This window comes from Lipotes vexillifer, unplaced genomic scaffold (assembly GCF_000442215.2).
Source record: "Lipotes vexillifer unplaced genomic scaffold, Lipotes_vexillifer_v1.1 scaffold942, whole genome shotgun sequence".
Taxonomy (NCBI): Eukaryota; Metazoa; Chordata; class Mammalia; order Artiodactyla; family Lipotidae; genus Lipotes; species Lipotes vexillifer.
In genome coordinates this window covers 1,241,481-1,262,102 of record NW_006798282.1, presented here as the reverse complement: position 1 = coordinate 1,262,102, position 20,622 = coordinate 1,241,481, and the positions used below count along the sequence as shown (strand labels likewise).

Here is a 20,622-nt window from a genome sequence, read left to right as displayed (position 1 = left end):
CAGTCATACCTCCTATCAAGGGGATGATAGCCAGCATACAGTGAGGAAAGAGGTGGCAGGCATCCATACTAAAAACAGCCCTCACATGCAAAAATATTAAGCCCACACAGGCTACACAGGGATGTTTCCACATAAAAATAGCCCTCCAAGACCACAGTAGATAATTGTTTCTCCTCAACTCATACAGCAAGAGAAATATAAGTAAAATGAAGAAGCAGAGGAACCACTCCCAATTAAAAGATCAAGAGAATACCCCTGAAGAACAAACAATGAAGCAGACCTCTTCAGTCTAATAGACACCAAGTTCAAAAAGGAGATAATGAGGGACTTCTCTGATGGCGCAGTGCTTAAGAATCTGCCTGCCAATGCAGGGGACACAGGGAAAATTCCACATGTCGCAGAGCAGCTAAGCTCGTGCACCACAACTACGGAGCCTGCACTCTAGAGCCCGTGAGCCACAACTGCTGAGCCCGTGCGCCACAACTACTGAAGCTCATGCAGCTAGAGCCCATGCTCCGCAAAAAGAGAAGCCACTGCAATGAGAAGCCCGCACACCACAACAAAAAGTAGTCCCCACTCGCCACAACTAGAGAAAGCCTGCAAAGCAGCGAAGACCCAATGCAGCCAGAACTAAACAAAAATAAAAAAGGAGGGCTTCCCTGGTGGTGCAGTGGTTGAGAGTCCGCCTGCCGATGCAGGGGACATGGGTTCGTGCCCCGGTCTAAGAAGATCCCACATGCCGTGGAGCGGCTGGACCTGTGAGCCATGACCGTTGAGCCTGCGCATCCGGGGCCTATGCTCCACAACGGGAGAGGCTACAACAGTGAGAGGCCCGCATACCGCAAAAAAATAAAAAAATAAAAATAAAAAAGGAGATAATGAAAATACTGAAGGAATTGAGAAAAGCTATCGACAGAAATGCATACTGTAAAAAGGAGCTAGAAATTATAAGGAGGAGCCAAGAAAAATTAGTGAATTCATTTGAAGAGATGAAAGCTGGACCAAAGGCTATGAACAGAGGAATGAATAATGCAGAACAAATAAGTGTTCTAGAAGACAGCATAATGGAAATCACCCAATTAGAACAGCAGACAGAAACCCAAATGACAAAAAATGAAAGCAATATGAGACCTATGGGATAACATAAAGTGGGCCAATCTATGCATAATAGGGATCCCAGAAGGAGAAGAAAGAGAAAAAGGTAATGAAACTGTGTTTGAAGAAATTATGGCTGAAAACTTCCCAAACCTAAAGAAGGAAACATATCCAGATACAGGAAGCACTGAGGGCTCTGAACAAGATAAACCTAAACAGACCTACACCAAGACATATTAAAAAAAGTTAAAGAGAAGATTCTAAAGGCAACAAGAGAAAAACAAAGAATTAATTACAAGGGAACCACCATAAGGTTATCGGCTGATTTCTCTACAGAAATGCTGCAGGCCAGAAAGGAATGGCAACATATATTCAAAGTCCCAAAATGGAAAAATCTGCAACCTAGGATACTCTACCCAGCAAGATTATCATTTAGAATAGAAAGAGAGATAAAGAATTTCTCAGAGAGCAAAAACTAAAAGAATACAGCAATACTAAACCTATCCTAAAGGAAATATTGAAAGGTCTTCTCTAAGTAGAAAAGTAGAGGGAATTCCCTGGCAGTCCAGTGGTTAGGACTCTGTGCTGCCACTGCAGGGGGCCTGGGTTTGATCCAGGGTCAGGAAAGTAAGATCCCACAGGCTGCATGGCACAGCCAAAAAATAAATAAATATGAAAAGCAGTAAGAATCTACAGGAAAGAGAAAATCATAATTGGAAAGTAAATCATTTAAACAAGAAAGTACACAGATTTTTAAAATAGTAAAAAAAATTTTTGTGAAAGCAATGATAACCACAATGAATGGCAAAAGGATAAACATGAAGATGCAAAAGAGGACATCAAAATCATTAAATGTGGAAGAGGAGAGTAAGAAATGTAGATTTTTTTTTCTAGAAGGTGTTTGAGCCTATTTGACTACCAGTCTAAAGCAAGTAGATATAGGAAGGAGTTAACATACTTGAAAAACAGGGCAACCACATACAACAGATTCACAAAAAAACAAAAAGAAGATAAGTGTAATACAAAAGAAAATCATCAAACCACAAAAGAAAAAAGAAAGGGACAAAGAAGAAATGTAAAATCAACGGGAGTGCTTGCTTCGGCAGCCACATACTAAAACTGGAACAATACAGAGGAGATTAGCGTGGCCCCTGCACAAGGATGACACGCAAATTCATGAAGCATTCTATATTTTTTTTTTGATACAGCCACTATGGAGAACAGTATGGAGGTTCCTTAAAAAATGAAAAATAGAACTACCATACGACCCAGCAATCCCACTACTGGGCATATATCCTGAGAAAACCATAATTCAAAAAGAGTCATGTACCACAATGTTCACTGCAGCTTTATTTACAATAGCCAAAATAATTTACGATTATTTACATGGAAGCAACCTAAGTGTCCATCAACAGATGAATGGATAAAGAAGATGTGGCACATATATACAATGGAATATTACTCAGCCGTAAAAAGAAATGAAATTGAGTTATTTGTAGTGAGATGGATGGACCTAGAGTCTGTCATACAGAGTGAAGTAAATCAGAAAGAGAAAAACAAATACCACATGCTAACATATATATATGGAATTAAAAAAAAAGAGCTATGAAGAACCTAGGGGCAGGACAGAAATAAAGACACAGATGTAGAGAATGGACTTGAGGGCACGGAGAGGAGGAAGGGTAAGTTGGGACGAAGTGAGAGAGTGGCATGGACTTATATATACCAGCAAATGTAAAATAAATAGCTAGTGGGAAGCAGCCGCATAGCACAGGGAGATCAGCTTGGGGCTCTGTGACCACCTAGAGGGGTGGGATAGGAAAGGAGGGAGGGAGAGCAAAGAGGGAGGAGATATGAGGATATATGTATATGTATAGCTGATTCACTTTGTTATAAAGCAGAAACTTTGTTATAAAGCAGAAACCACTGTAAAGCAATTACACTCCAATAAAGATGTAAAAAATATATATAATAAAAATAGAAATTAAAAAAATAAAATCAATGGGAAAACAAGGTTTAAAATGGCAATAAATACATACTTATCAATAATTACCTTAAATGTCAATGGACAAAATGCTCCAATCAAAAGATACAGAGTAGCAGACTGGATTAAAAAAATAAGAGCATACAATATGCTGCCTACAAGAGACCCACTTTGGGGCAAAGGACACACATAGATTAAAAGTGAGGGGATGGAAAAAGACATTTCATGCAAACGGAAATGACAAGAAAGCAGGGGTCACATATCAGACAAAATAGACTTTAAAACAAAGGCTAGAAAGAAAGATAAAGAAGGACACTGTACAATGATAAAAAGATCAACACAAGGAGAGGATATTACACTTGTCAACATATATGCACCCAACACAGGAACACCCAAATAAATAAAACAAATACTAACAGACATAAAGGGAGAAACTAACAAGAATAAATTAACAGTAGGAGACTTTAATACCCCACTCACATCAATGGACAGATCTTTGAGACAGAAAATCAATAAGGCAACAAAGATCCTAAATAATACAATAGAAAAGTTAAACTTACTTGAAATCTTCAGGCCATTACATCCAAAAAAACCCAGAATACACATTCTTTTCAAGTGCACATGGAACATTCGGTAGGACTGACCACATACTAGGGCACAAAACAAGCCTCAACAAATTTAATAGTATAGAAATTATTTCAAGCCTCTTTTCTGACCACAACAGCATGAAACTAGAAATCAACCACAGAGAAAGAAACAAGAAAAAACCAATTACATGGAGACTAAACAACATACTACTAAAAAAACCAAAGGGTCAACAAGAAAAATCAAAGAAATTAAAAAATACCTTGAGGCAGGGCTTCCCTGGTGGCGCAGTGGTTGAGAGTCTGCCTGCCGATGCAGGGGACACAGGTTCGTGGCCCGGTCTGGGAAGATCCCACATGCCGCAGAGCGGCTGGGCCCGTGAGCCATGGCCGCTGACCCTGCGTGTCCGGAGCCTGTGCTCCGCAACGGGAGAGGCCACAAGAGTGAGAGGCCCGCGTACCGCAAAAAAAAAAAAAAAAAAAAAAAAACACCTTGAGGCAAATGACAATGAAAACACAACCATAAATATCTCTGGGATGCAGGAAAAGCAGTTCTTAGGGGGAAGTTCATAGCAATACAGGCCTTCCTTAAAAAACAGGAAAAATCTCAAATAAACAACCTAGCCCACCACCTAAAAGAATTAGAAAAAGAAGTACAAACAAAACTGAAAGTCAGCAGAAGGAAGGAGATAATAAAGATCAGAGAGGAAATAAATAAAATAGAGATTAAAAAAACAAGACAAAAAATCAATAAAACCAAGAGCTGGTTTTTTGAAAGGGTAAACAAGATTGACAAACCTCTAGCCAGGCTCACCAAGAAGAAAAGAGAGAAGACACAAACAAAATAAGAAATGAAAGAGGAGAAATCACAACAGATACTGCAGAAATACAAAAAACCATAAGAGAATACTATGAATAATTATAGGCCAACGAATTTGACAACCTCAAAGAAATGGACAACTTTCTAGAAACATACAGCCCATCAAAACTGAATGAATGGGCTTCCCTGGTGGCGCAGTGGTTGACAATTTGCCTGCCAATGCAGGGGACATGGGTTCAAGCCCTGCTCTGGGAAGATCCCACATGCCGCGGAACAACTAGGCCCGTGAGCCACATCTACTGATCCTGTGCGTCTGAAGCCTGTGCTCCACAACAAGAGAGGCCGCAACAGTGAGAGGTCCGTGCACTGCAATGAAGAGTGGCCCCCGCTCGCTGCAACTAGAGAAAGCCCATGCACAGAAACGAAGACCCAACACATCCAAAAATAAATAAATAAATAAAATTTTTGTAAACACTGAATGAATAAGAAACAGATAACCTGAATAGACCAATCCCTAGAAATGAAACAGAATGTGTAGTAAAAAAAAAAAAAAACCTCCATACAAACAGAAGTCCAGGACCAGATGGCTTCACTGGGGAATTTTACTAAACATACAAAGAACTTATAGCAATCCTTCCCAAACTCTTCCAAAAGACTGAAGAGGAAGGAACACTCCCAATGACATCACCCTGATACCAAAACCAAAGACACTACCAAAAAAGAAAATTACAGGTCAATATCTTTGATGAGTATAGACACAAAAATTCTCAAACCAAATCCAAGAATACATAAAACAGGTCATACACCACAATCAAGTTGGATTCATCCCAGGGTCACAAAGATGGTTCAACATACACAAGTCAATCAATGTGATACACCACATTAACAAAAGAAAGGACAGAAACCAGGACTTTCCTGGTGGCCCAGTGGTTAAGACTCCATGCTTCCACTGCAGGGGGCATGGGTACAATCCCTGGTCAGGGAACTAAGATCCCATGTGCCACATGGCATGGCCAAAATAAACAAAACGGGGCGGGGGAGGGGTGAGGGGCAGAAATGACAGAAGCTACATGATCATCTCAAAAGATACAGAAAAAGAATTTTATAAAATTCAACATCCATTCATGATAAAAACCCTTACAAAAGTGGGTATAGAGGGAATATAACTCGACATAATAAAAGCTATTTATGGACTTCCCTGGTGGTGCAGTGATTAAGAATCCACCTGCCAAAGCAGGGAACATGGGTTTGAACCCTGGTCCTGGAAGATCCCACATGCCACAGAGCAACTAAGCCCATGAGCCACAACTACTGAAGCCTGAGGGCCCAGAGCCCGTGCTCCGCAACAAGAGAAGCCATGACAATGAGAAGCCCACGCACAGCAGTGAAGAGTAGCCCCGGCTCACCACAACTAGAGAAAACCCACGCACAACAACGAAGACCCAACAAAGCCAATAATTAATTAATTAAAAACAACAACAACAAATCCAAAACAATTAACAAAATGGCAATAAGAACATAATATTGATAATTACCTTAAACATAAACAGATTAAATGCTCCAACCAAAAGACACAGACTGGTTAAATGGATACAAAAACAAGACCCATTTATATGCTGTCTACAAGAGACCCACTTCAGATCTAGGGACACATACAGACTGAAAATGATGGTACAGAAAAAGGTATTCCATGCAAATAGAAATCAAAAGAAAGCTGGAGTAGCAATACAGTAAGTCCCCTACAAACCTTCAAGTTGCAAACTTTCAAAGACGTGAATGTGCATTCTCATGTCTAATCATGTAAGTCAATTCATGTGTTTGGCATACATTGTCACATGCGTGCATCCTCTACAGGTGGCTGTGTTTTTGTGTACTTTACTGTACAGTACTGTATAGAGTACAGTAGTATAGTATCTTTATTTCCAGCCCAGGATGTCCGGAAGCAAGCATAAATGCAGCGGTGGTGTAGCTGGTACAGTACTACCCAAACATCACTGGAACATTTTTTTCAAGAGGGTAGATGGAATTGAAGGAATCAGTACCTGCGCCATCAACTTCAGGCGTGAGTGAAACTGCAGCTTGCCCTCCATCTCCTATTGCTGATGATCCATCAGCCCTACCATCTCCCACCTCCTCTCCCTCCTCCAGTCAGTAACTCTTCTTGCCTGTTCCCTCGATACCAGCCCCTGTATGCAGTTGTTGTACTGTATTACTGTACTTTTCAAGGTACTATATTGTAAGATTAAAAATGTTTTCTTTATTTTTTGGGTTTTTTTAATGTATTATTTGTGTGAAAAGTATTATAAACCTAATACAGTACAGTACTATATAGCTGACTGTGTTAGTTGGGTACCTAAGCTAACTCTGTTAGACTTAACAAACAAAACGGGACTTACGAACACACTCTTGGAACAGAACTCGTTCGTATGTAGGGGACTTACTATACTCAGATAAAATAGACTTTAAAATAAAGAGTGTTACAAGAGACAAAGAAGGACACTACATAATGATCAAGGGATCAATCCAAAAAGAAGATGTAACAATTGTAAATATATATGCAACCAACACAGGAGCACATCAATATATAAGGCAAATACTAACAGCCATAAAAGGAGAAAGCAACAGTAACACAGTAATAGTGGGGGACTTTAACACCCCACTTTCATCAAGGGACAGATCATCTAGACAGAAAGTCAATAAGGAAACACAGTCCTTAAGACACATCAGACCAGATGAACTTAATTGATATTTATAGTGCATTCCATCCAAAAGCAGCAGAATACAGATTCTTTTCAAGTACACATGGAACATTCTCCAAGACTGATCACATGCTGGGCCACAAAGCAAGCCTTAGTAAAGTTAAGAAAATTAAATCATATCAAGCATCTTTTCTGGCCACAAGATTGAGATTAGAAATCAACTACAAGGGAAAAATAATAAAAAAACACGAACATGTGGAGGCAAATAATATGGTACTAAACCATCAATGGATCACTGAATAAATCGAAGAGGAAATCAAAAAATACCTAGAGAAAAATGAAAATGAAAGCACAATGATCCAAAACCTATGGGACACAGCAAAAGCAATTCTAAGAGGGAAGTTTATAGCAATACAATCTTACCTCAGGAAACAAGAAAAATCTCAAACAACCTATCCTTACACCTAAAGCAACTAGAGAAAGAAGAACAAACAAAACCAGAAGTTAGTAGAAGGAACGAAATCATAAAGACCACAGCAGAAATAAATGAAATAGAGATGGAGAGAACAATAGAAAAGATCAATGAAACTAAAAGCTGGTTCTTTGAAAAGATAAACAAAATCGATAAACCTTTAGCCAGTTTCATCAAGAAAAACAGGGACAGGGCTCAAATCAATAAAATTAGAAATGAAAACTAAGTTACAACTGACAGCACAGAAATATTGGGTTGGCAAAAAAATTTGTTCAGTTTTAAGTAAAAATAAAACACACTTTTCATTTTCACCAAGAACTGTATTCAACAATGTATTCGGTAACCAAACGAACTTTTTGGCCAACCCAATACAAAGAATCACAAGAGACTACTACAAGCCGGTATATGCCAATAAAATGGAAACATAGAAGAAATGGACAAATTCTTAGAAAGGTACAATCTTCCAAGACTGAACCAGGAAGAATGAGAAAATATGAACAGACCAAACACAAGTACTGAAATTGAAACTGCTCCCAACAGGGCTTCCCTGATGGCGCAGTGGTTGAGAGTCCGCCTGCCGATGCAGGGGACACGGGTTCGTGCCCTGGTCTGGGAAGATCCCATATGCCGCGGAGCGGCTGGGCCCATGAGCCATGGCTGCTGAGCCTGCGCGTCCGGAGCCTGTGCCCTGCAACGGGAGAGGCCACAACAGTGAGAGGCCCGCGTACCGCAAAAAAAAAAAAAAAAAAAAACTCCCAACAAACAAAAGTCCAGGACCAGATGGCTTCACAGGCGAATTCTATCAAACATCTAGAGAAAAGAGTTAATACCTGTCCTTCTAAAACTATTCCAAAAAATTGCAGAGGAAGGAACACTCCCAAACTCATTCTATAAAGCCACCATCCAGAAAGTGTCCAGAAAGTAGACATACAGGGAACACACCTCAACATAATAAAGGCCATATATGACAAATCTATACCTAACATCAAACTCAATGGTGAAAAGCTGAAAACATTTCCTCTAAGATCAGGAACAAGACATGGATGTCCACTCTTGCCATTTTTATTCAACATAGTTATGGAAGTCCTAGCCATGGCGATCAGAGGAGAAGAAGAAATAAAAGGAATCCAAATTGGAAAAGAAGAAGTAAAACTGTCAACTGTTTGTAGATGACATGATACTACACACAGAAAATCCTAAAGATGTCACCAGAAAACTACTAGAGGTCATCAATGAATTCGTAAAATTGCAGGATACAAAATTAATACACAGAAATCTGTTGCACTTCTATATACTAACAACAAAAGATCAGAAAGATTAATCAAGGAAATGATCCCATTTACCATCACAACAAAAAGAACAAAATACCTAGGAATAAACCTACCTCAGAAGGCAAAAGACCTGTACTCAGAAAACGATAAGATATTGATGAAAGAAATTAAACATGACACAAACAGATGGAGAGATATACCATGTTCTTGGATTGGAAAAATCAATACTGTGAAAATGACTATACTACCCAAAACAATCTACAGATTTAATGCAATCCCTATCAAATTACCAATGGCATTTTTCACAGAATTAGGGGAAAAAAATTTTTTTAAGTTTTTTTTTTGATGTGGACAATTTTTAAAGTCTTTATTGAATTTGTTACAATATTGCTTCTGTTTTATGTCTTTGGTTTTTTGGGCCATGAGGCATGTGGGATCCAAGATCCCCAACTGGGGATCAAACCCATACCCCCTGCATTGGAAGGCGAAGTCTTAACCACTGGACCGCAAGGGAAGTCCCTAGAACAAAAAATTTTACAATTTGTATGGAAACACAAAAGACCCCAAATACCCAAAGCAATCTTGAGAAAGAAAAACAGAGCTGGAGGAACCAGGCTCCCTGACTTCAGACTATACTACAGAGCTACAGTAATCAAAACAGTATGGTACTGACCCAAAAACAGAAATACAGATCAATGGAACAGGATAGAAAGCCAAGTGATAAACCCACACACCTATGGTCACCTAACCTATGACAAAGGAGGCAAAAATATACAATGGAGAAAAGACAGTCTCTTCAATAAATGTGTGGGAACTGCTGGGAAAACTGGACAGCTACATGCAAAAGAATAAAATTAGAACACTCCCTAACACCATACTCAAAAATAAACTCAAGATGTATTAAAGGGGCTTCCCTGGTGGTGCAGTGGTTAAGAATCCGCCTGCCAATGCAGGGGACATGGGTTCAAGCCCTGGTCTGGGAAGATCCCACATGCCATGGAGCAACTAAGCCCATGCACCACAACTACTGAGGCTGCGCTCTAGAGCTTGCGAGCCACGACTACTGAAGCCCACGTGCCTACAGCCTGTGCTCCGCCACAAGAGAAGCCACCGCAATGAGAAGCCCGCGCACCACAACAAAGAGTAGCCCCTGCTCGCCGCAACTAGAGAAAGCCCGTGCACAGCAACAAAGACCTGATGCAGCCAAAAATTAATTAATTTTTTAAAATGTATTAAAGACCTGAATGTAAGGCCAGACACTATAAAACTCTTAGAGGAAAACATAGGCAGAACACTTTTTGACATAAATCACAGCAAGATCTTTTTCTATCCATCTCCTAGAGTAATGGAAATAAAAACAAACATAAACAGATGTAACCTGATTAAACTTAAAAACTTTTGCACAGCAAAGGAAACCATAAATAAAACAAAAAGACAACCCTCAGAATGGGAGAAGATATTTGCAAATGAAGCAACTGACAAGGAATTAATCTCCAAAATATACAAACAGCTCATGCAGCTCAATATCAAAAAAACAAATAACCTAATCAAAAATGGGCAGAAGATCTAAATAGACATTTCTCCAAAGACGACATACAGATGGCCAAAAAGCACATGAAAAGATGCTCAACATCACTAATTATCAGAGAAATGCAAATCAGAACTACAATGAGGTTATCACCTCACACCAGTCAGAATGGCCATCATCAAAAAATCTACAAACAATAAATGCTGGAGAGGGTGTGGAGAAAAGGGAACGCTTCTACACTGTTGGTGGGAATGTAAATTGGTAGAGCCACTATTGAGAACAGTATGGAGGTTCCTGAAAAAACTAAAAATAGAGCTACCATATGATCCAGCAATCCCACTCCTGGGCATATATCCAGAGAGAGCCATTGTTTGAAAGGATACATGCACCCCAATGCTCACTGCAGCACTATTTAAAATATCCAAGACATGGAAGCAACCAAAATGTCCATCGACAAATGAATGGCTAAAGAAGATGTGGTGTGTGTGTGTGTGTGTGTGTGTGTGTAAATACACACACACACACACACACACATATATATATATAATGGAATATTACTCAGCCATATAAAATTATGCCTTTGCAGCAACATGGATGGACCTAGAGATGATCATACCAAGTGAAATCAGACAGAGGAAGACAAATATCATATTATCACTTATAGGTAGATATGAAAAACTGATACAAATGAACTAATTTACAAAACAGAAACAGACTCACAGACTTAGAAAACAAACTTATGATTACCGAAGAGGAAAGGTGGGGAAGGAGGAATATATTAGGAGGTTGGGATTAACCTGTACACACTAATATATACAAAATAATCAGCAAGGACCTACTGTATAGCACAGGGAGCTCTACTCAACACTCTGTAATAACCTACATGGGGAAAGAATCCTAAAAAGAATAGATATATGTATATGTATTACTGGATCAGGTTGCTGTACACCTAAAACAAACACAACGTGATAAATCAACTATACTCCAACATAAAATAAAAATTAAAAAAAAAAGAAAAGAAAAAAAGAAATGCCTACTCTATTCCCCTCAGGCCTCGGTGACCTTGGCTGGTGTCACATCCCTAAAGCCTGAGCAGGCTTGGGTCCCGAGGCTGGACTGTCATGGGGCTGAGGGAGCTGGGGAGGATGCGCCAGCAAATGAGCCCCCCCTCCACCCCCGCAGACATATAGTGCCTGGTCCCTCTGAACGAAACCACAATCTCCAGATCCAGGTGGGCCCTCCTACAGTTAAACCAAGTCTAGTGTACCCAAAGAATGTTGGACCCTCTGGGCTGAAACAGCTTTGAAAAGTCAGCTGGCCTCCAAGACTCCTGGTGGGGGGATTCCCACCTCCTGCCTCCTTCCTTAGAGTTACCCCACCTACGTACACCACCCCACCTACATACACCACCACAGCGGTTTGGCAGGGGTTGGGATTTGTCTTGGGGGTGAAAGGTAAGGGGGAAGAAGTAATGGAACAGAAGCCTGAAAGGTTCGAAAGGATACATGCACCCCAATATTCACTGCAGTGCTGTTTACAATAGCCAAGACATGGAAGCAACCTAAATGTCCACCGACAGATGAATGGATAAAGAAGATGTGGTACAGGACTTTCCCTGATGGCACAGTGGTTAAAAATCCACCTGCTAATGCAGGGGACACAGGTTCAATCCCTCGTCCAGGAAGATGCCACATGCTGTGGAGCAACTAGGCCCACGCGCCACAACTTCTGAGACTGCACTCTAGAGCCCATGAGCCACAACTACTGAGCCCACGCACTGCAACTACTGAAGTCTGTGCACTCTAGGGCCTGTGTACCGTAACTACTGAGCCTGCGTGCCACAACTACTGAAGCCCACACGCCTACAGCCCACACTCTACAACAAGAGAAGCCACCACAATGAGAGGCCTGTGCGCCGCAACAAAGAGTAGTCCCTGTACGCTGCAACTAGAGAAAGCCCACGCACAGCAACGAAGACCCAATACAGCCAAAAATAAATAATTTTTTTTAATTTGCTACATATATACAATGGAATATTACTCAGCCATTAAAAAGAATGAAATAATGTCATTTGCAGCAACATGGATGAACCAGGAGATTATCACACTAAGTGAAGTAAGTCAGACAGAGACAAATATCATATGATATCACTTCTATGTGGAATCTTAAAAAAATGATACAAATGAACTTATCTATAAAAAAGAAAAAAACTCACAGACTTATAAAACAAACTTATGGTTACCAAAGGGGAAAGGTGGTGGGGGAAGGATAAACTGGGAGTTTGGGATTGACATATACACACTACTATATTTAAAACAGATAATCAACAAGGACCTACTGTATAGCACAGGGAACTCTACTCAATATTGTGTAATAACCTAAATGGGAAGAGAATTTGAAAAAGAACAGATATCTGTATACGTATAACTGAATTACTATACTGTGCACCTGAAACTAACACAATATTGTAAATCAACTATACTGCAATATAAAATAAAACTTAATGAAAATTTATTAAATAAACCAAGAAAAAAAAAATACCACTGTTGTAGGCTCACTGATACAGAAACATATCCACAGTATATTAAGTGAAAAAGGCAGGCTACATAGGCAGTATAGGTGGTACATGGTCCTACTGTGGTTTTATATAGTATATGTAAATAACATTTAAAATATATATATATAGATAGATATACAAAAAAATTGTGAAAAGGGTTTTTTCTTTTGCTTTTTGATTTTAGTATTTTCAAATTTTTCTATCATTAATTTTGCTGCTTTTACAGAGGAAAAAATACTGAATTAAAATAAGAAGACAGTTCTAGGTGGTTTCTTTACTTCCCTATCAAACCAATTCTGTCCACACCTGCATAAAAACACTATCCTCCTACCTGTCTGAGCAACTCCAGCTTCTTCAGTTCCTCATTGTAGGCTTCTGGATTCTCTCCATAATTCTTCTGGACAAACTAGGGAGAGAGAGAGAAGATTGTAAACCAGGGATAGAGCATACTGCCCTGCTCCCGCTCCTGCCCTCCGAGTCCTCGGCAATCACCAGTCAGGGCTCAGGATGGAGTCCAGACCCACAACCATGAGCTCATCTCCTGGGCTGCAAGAAACTCGACCTCAATAACGGGACAGCACCAAGATGCTGACTGCGGGAGCCTCCTCCATTGAACAAAATGGAAAAGAAGACTGGACAACCTGAATGGAACACGCTGGCTGGCCCTCATCATGCTGCAGCCCTCTCTATGAAGCCCAGAACTCTGCCAGCTCAGGAGGCTGGGGAACTCAGCTGTCTGAAATGGGATCCTACTGAGCATCCCGAAATGGGCCACAAATTCAAGCCTCCCTCAAGTACTGGTCCCTGGTGTGTCCTGGGGTCACAGTCATAATCCTGACCCAACAGCAAATGTAGTAGGAAGAAGAACCAAAGAAGAGTGGGAGCACAAAGCCCTCTTCACCAGCCCGCCTTCCTGTGGAAAGGGCACCACAGAAGTAACTGACCTCATTGGTGAGGAAAGGCCTGTGGATGTGTGATGGGAATGACCCAGACAGGGGGAGGGGAGAGGAGGGGGCCCATATCAGAGAAGAGGCTGGCATGCCTGCCCACAACAGCACTCACCACCTCTTGGACAGTGAGCACACTCACCAGTCTGGAGGCATGGCCTGGACCAAAGGGCCCCTTGTTCACCTAAGATCAACAGACTAAGGCAGCTGGAACTACTCCTGTTGCAGGAGGTCCCGTGGGACAGAGGCCGAAGGGATTGGAGGGATATCTGAGAGTCCTAGAAACAAGGCTTCACCTGACATCGCTGAGAACATCTGTCCCTGTAGTCACACAATGCTACCTCCACTCCCAGCAAACTGCCCCTAGAGGAAACCTTCTACCTGTCTCATTCCTCCTCCAAGATCAGGAGCAAACACTTACTGAGCTCCTACCCACAGGCCAAACACTGTGCCAAGGGCCTAATAAGTCACTCAATCCTAACAACAACCCAAAGCAGCAGACATCATCATCGTCACCATTTTACAGATGAGGAAATGAGGAAACTGAGGCACAGAAGTTAAGGCATTTGCCGAGGTCACACAGCACCAATAACTGATGGGGCAGTGACTGAAATCCAGGCATTTGGGCTCCAGAGCCCATATTCTTAACCACACATTAGACCAATCCATTTCTATTTTTTAAACATGGTTCTCATAAAACAAAAAATGGGAAGCGAAAATGAATCTCCAGCCACACAGTGAGTCAGTGGAGCAGACAGGTTATTGTTTAAATTCTGATAAAATCCTTCATGGCTTGATCACTCCCTCTACTGAACAGAGGATGGAGGTGGCTGAAGGTTCTAGAGTAAAGGACAGAGACCATCTCTCAGTCATTCTCTCTATAGCTCACACCTCTGCACAGCTCGGAACAGCTGGTCAGGATTTGAAGGTCACAGCAGAGTCTGAGAATGAAGACCCAGCAGCAGGTAGAGCCTGGGCCTTGGCACCCCAGATCAAGAGTAAGATATTAGAAGGCACTGACAGGACCCCAGCACAGCTACACAACTAACAGCTGGTGGGGGTTGGGAGGATCAGGGAACCTTCAGAGCCCAGCCAGGCTTTGGAGTAGCTGGGAATCCTTTTCTGAGGGAACAATGAGACCTATGAACAGTTTTATGCTGAAAGCATGTCCAGGCTTCAGAGCCACGGCAGGGGGCAAAAAGGCGGGGAAGGAGTTATAAGTGAAAACAATAAAACAGAATGAAAAGACCACTTCCAGAGAGAAATACCAAGACTGAGTAAGTCCTGGCTATGCCCCTGGGTTGCTTTGAGGTCTGGGCTTGGTTTTTCATCTGTAAAATGGAGTTAATATTATCTGCTATGAGGCTTCCCTGGTGGCTCAGTGGTTAAGAATCCACCTGCCAATGCAGGGGACACGGGTTCGATCTCTGGTCCGGGAAGATGCCACATGCCATGGAGCAACTAAGCCTGTGCGCCACAACAACTGAGCCTGTGCTCTAGAGCCACAACTACTGAGCCCACGCACCACAACTACTGAGGGCCACACGCCTAGAGCCCGTGCTCCACAACAAGAGAAGCCACTGCAATGAGAAGCCCGCGCACCACAACGAAGAGTAGCCCCCACTCGCCGCAACTAGAGAAAGACTGTGCATAGCAACGAAGACCCAATGCAGTCAAAAATAAATAAATAAATTTTTTAAAAAATTATTTTAAAAAATTACCTGCTATGTCTAACTCACAGAGCTGTCATAGGTCTTGAGCTATTCACTAAACAGAGAAAGAGGATGCTAAGTTGAAAATATTGTTTACAATATGCCAAGACCTGTACTAGGGACTCACATGCATTAACTCTTGATTCCCACAAGCTTATAAGATATATTATTAGTCCATGTTACAGGTGAGAAAAATGAGGCCCAGGTTAATGATGTAATCATTTGTAGCAGCTGAAAGTCACCAACTATTAAATCGAAAAGGTGGGACCTAAGGAAAGGTCTGTCTGATTCCAACGTCTATACTATTTCCATGATGGTACTCTGCTCTTTTACCGAGCAACAAATGGCCCAGAATTCTGCAGGTAAATTGAGATCACTGGAAACATCCATCCTGGGTCCTGCCATTCTTTTGCAGAGATGAGCAATCGCAGTGCTAGCACTCTGGGCCAAACTTCCTGATTCTTGACCCAGGGATATTCCTTTTGTGTCACCTTCTCTGGTACTATCATGGTCTCATTCTTCTGTGTATGCTCTTTTATTTTTCCTGGATGATGGGGATGTTTAGCTTCTGCTCTTAATTTGATATAACACCTTGGAATTTCATGGTGCTAATTAAAGCAATAACCCAAGAAGAAAAGGCAATAAAAGGCATCACAGCTGTTGGCACTGTATTCATTCACCATGCACATTATGTTTCTTTTTTTCTTCACTTGCAGGATTGACTCAAATATGGGGAATGCCTTGGGCTATTCCACATAAAATTAAGTCCCACTTACAGTGTTGTTAATGAATACAATATATGTTCTGCTACTGAATTTCAAGTGAGATTAATTTTATTCAGAGAAGGAAGTATTATTGCCAAGGGATATCTTCAGCCCCTTTGTATCAGCAAGCCTAAGACCAAATTACAGGCCAAGAGCATGAGGGATGAGAACAGGCATTCATCCTCACCTAGTCTAATCCCTACATAAGACTCAAGGCTTCTCTCCCACATCTCTTCTGAACGGCCCCTCCAACTGCCTGGATAACACTAGTGAGGACGACTCAAGTTACCTCCCCTGGAGGGTGCTAGAACTAGACTAGGTCATTCAACCTAAGCACTCTCTACACACAAGTATTTATTACTTCCCAAGTAAAGAATCTGGTGTGAAAGGGATATACGGCTTTTATGTATGAGATTAAAGTCAGAGAAGAATGAACTGAACAATCCAGGTCACCTGCACCTGGAGCCATTCTGCAGTAAACTCGAGTGGGCAGATATGCTCAAGCAGACCGGCTCAGTGACTCCAAATCTGTGATAAGAGATAAGACAGGTCACCACCAAAGGCAACTGGCAACATCCTGTGCTCCTCACTGCTGAGGAGCCAGGCACTTTAGGCCTCTGGTCATCTCATTTCCCCATCTATGTGTGGGACAAGTTTTTCAAGAGTGAGCTGTCCCATGAGAAATCTGGAAGGGGGAAAAAAACTCCACAAACCTGAAAACCAGACTCTACCTACATGAGCATAAGATGAACAGTAAGAAGAGGCAACAAGAGTGTAAACTCTGTGGCACAGGTCAACTGAGTGAGGGGAGCAGTAAGATCTGTCTGAATTTGAAGGAGGGTGGTACAATTGCCGGCAGCTAAAGGGACCCCGAGAAAGTACAGTTCAACCTGGGTGATGAACAGGAGGAAAGGAATTCCAGTAAGGACCGGAACAAGGACAATTACCAGGAAAAGAGGCTAAAAGTTCCTATGTGAGAGGCCTGGTAAGACTGAAGTGTGAAAGGCAGGCTGAAGTGAAGTGGTGGCAGGCCTTGAACAGCGGACAGTTTCTCTGGAGTAACCTGGTGCGAAAGTGGAGACTTAGAGAGATCAACCCAGCCAGAGAGGGAAGAGGCCAAGAAGCCACTTGGTTGGTAGGGTGGCTACCTATGGTACATCTGTCCTTGAGAATGGTTTACTATGTGGATCACTAGAAGGTAAGCTCCATGAGGGCAGAGATTTTTGTCATCACATACAGCCCTGAGAATGTCACTCAATAACTATTTGTTCAATGAATGAATCAGGGATGGATGTAGCACCTGAGTCCAAGTGAGCTTGACCTGAGCTCAAGTGCAGTTGGTTAAGGGCAGGTGTTTGGGACCACAGGAGGAAAGAACTTCAAACATGAACATGTGTGGCCAAATCACTCACTGATGAAGAGCACAGAGTCATCCTTCATCAGTTTCCAGTGAGCACTCTGGGCTCCAAAACACAGGTTAAGGTACAGGGCTAGCAGCATTTCCCCACTAAAAAAGTATGTGGGTCCAGGTATCCTAACCTAAAACTTGGCACTGCCGTTCAAAACCAGCTTGCTGTTCTCCTGGCTCTTATTTCACATTATTCCATAATTGAAGGCATATCCATCAGGAATGAAAACCAGTACTAACCACTATGAAAGGTTTTTTTCAAAGGCCCAGCTCTCACAAATAAAGAAACCCTTTATCTTCTTGAAAAACTCCTATTCATTTTTCAAAACCCACCTCCTTGGCAAGCCTCCCCTGACGGCCCCTCCTTAGGCTGGTAGTTCTGTACACACTGCACATATTTCTACTCTTCCACTGATGTCACAATCTAATTTTTAAATCTCCTCTACCAAACTATGTATTCCATGAAAAAAAGGACTCTTATTCATCTGTATTTCAGGACTCCGCATGGTGCTCAACAGATTGACCTCAACAGAACCATTTTCATTCTACTATCCTAAATTAAATTCTACTCCTAAGCTCTAAGTCATTGGTGAAGGTTCCGGCAGGTCGGAGCAAGGGTAGGAAAGGACAAGGGTACCAGTGGCAGAAGGTTAAGCGTGGGTTCTAGGGTGGGGGACAGGAGTCCTGGTCAGGGAGAGTTCCTAGCTGCAGTGGCTACTGTAGTCTCCTCTGCAGGAAGACAGTTCCAGAGTACCTGAAGGAGTTGGCCACCCACAAGACTGCTATTCCTTTTCAGTGGGTTCATGTAAAACATGCAACGATTTTAACCTATCAAATAAATGGTGTCTCTTTACCCAACCCCAAAATAAGGAAACAAAGAAAAAGAGCAGATGTCTAGGAAATGAATTTTTCCTCAGCATCTGATACCACCTTAGTAAATGGCTAATGAGTAACTCCTCCCATGGAGGCCCAGGGGCTCCCAGGAGATCACTGCTCACATAATACCTTGTGGACTAGGTGTAAGTGACAAGAGCATCAGAGGCTAAGTTCAAACAAAAAGATCTCCAAGGAGTTCCTGGACTAAGATTTTATCCACTGGATTTCCATAAATTTATGGTCACCATCTCTTAATTCCCTCTCAACTGTCAATCATCTGAGAAACATTTTCCTGCATGCCAACTATGAAAAAGGGACCCTGCTAGGTTCTGAGGAGCAGGGAGATGCCTCTCAGGTTACTTACAATAGAACAGCGGGGTTAAAACATAGCGCACGTAACTGTCACTTAGGAAAAGGATAAAAAGAGTGAGGAATTCAGAGAAGGGAAAGATTAATCCAGATGAAAGAAGGCTTGTGGATGAGACAGAGCTTAAACTGGACCTTGAAAGACTGACAGAACCAATAAATAGAGATTAAAGAAGAGCCCCATCGGGACTTCCCTGGCAGTCCAGTGGTTGAGACTTCGCCTTCCAATGCAGGGGGGATGGGTTCGATTCCTGGTCGGGGAGCTGAGATCCTGCATGCCTCGGGGCCAGGGGGCCAAGACGTGAAGCATAGGCAAGACTGTGACAAATTCAATAAAGACTTTAGAAGTGGTTCACATAAAAAAAAAAAAAAATTTTTTTAAAAGAAGAGCCCCATCCCCACCCCAGAGAGCAAAGATGTGAGCTCTTCTGGGTGGGAGGAATTCCACAACCAAAGGCACAGAAGAGCAAACATACAGAGAATGTTAAGGGAACAGCAAGTAGCTGTGAACAGAATCTGGGATACTTGTATCAGAAGCACGTAAATCAAACACATACTGAGCCCTGAAAAAATGATGAGAGAACTGGGGAAGGTCAAAGAGTACTCTGAATGGGTTACGGTTGAACTAGAAAACAAAGTTTTGCTGTGTTTTAGAAAAAGTCACCTAATTGAATTAAAAGAGCAGATGGAAGATAAATCCAGTGGATAAAATCTTAGCCCAGGAACTACTTGGAGATCTTTTTGTTTAAACTTAGCCTCTGATGCTCTTGTCACCTACACCTAACCCACAAGGTATTATGTGAGCAATGATCTCCCTGGGAGCCCCTGGGCCTCCATGAGAGGAGTTACCAAACTCTGGGAAAGAGGTAACAAAATTTTGGAATTTTAGATCAATTAATCTAATTTCCTGGTTTTACAAATGAGGGAAAAGATGCCCAAAGGGATTAAACGATGGACTCAAAGGGATACAAACTGTTAGTGTCTGAACTGAGGCAGTGGCAGGGTCAAGAGAGAATGGGAGGCCTCCTTCGGAAACTACTTCTCAATCTATTTTCTTTGTCCTGTTTTTTTCCTCAAGCACCTTACTGAATGGTACTAAAACCACAAGGAGGTCAACCTGCAAGAGCCTCCTGGTTGCTCCTTTTCACTTCTGCTCTGACCCCCAATGCTACCAGGTGGTCATTCCCAAGGCAGCAGATGTCTCAGAGGGCATCTGATGCCCAGTCAACACACCTGGCCCCGCTTTGTACCAGCCACACCTGATCTCGCCACAACGATCCCTTGCCTCCGTCAGCGCCAAACCTGCCAGTCTCTTCCGTCCAACTGAAGGTTCAACAAATGACTCCTGAAGTCTCTCCGGAAGCTACAACACTGTTTATCCCCTCTGGGCAGTCGTGAAAGGAAGTAACCCTTCCCCAAATGACACGGAACTGTATCTTCTGGTCCAAAGGGTCTCCAGATAAGGGTTCTTCTTCTGAGGAGACCAGACAGAATGGCACCAAGTGTCAGAGAGACTCCAATCGCAGAGGTCAGGCATTC

General features: G+C 42.0%; 1 protein-coding gene across 1 annotated transcript in view; it reads right to left on the bottom strand.

Annotated features, from left to right (window-relative positions):
- The window catches only part of PTPN23 (protein tyrosine phosphatase non-receptor type 23), a 39,403-nt gene that overhangs the window by 18,150 nt on the left and 631 nt on the right, over window positions 1-20,622 (bottom strand). The window contains exon 2 of the mRNA XM_007470270.1: window positions 13,342-13,416. Coding sequence (XP_007470332.1) covers window positions 13,342-13,416 — 75 coding nt within the window. The remainder of the gene's footprint in view (window positions 1-13,341; window positions 13,417-20,622) is intronic.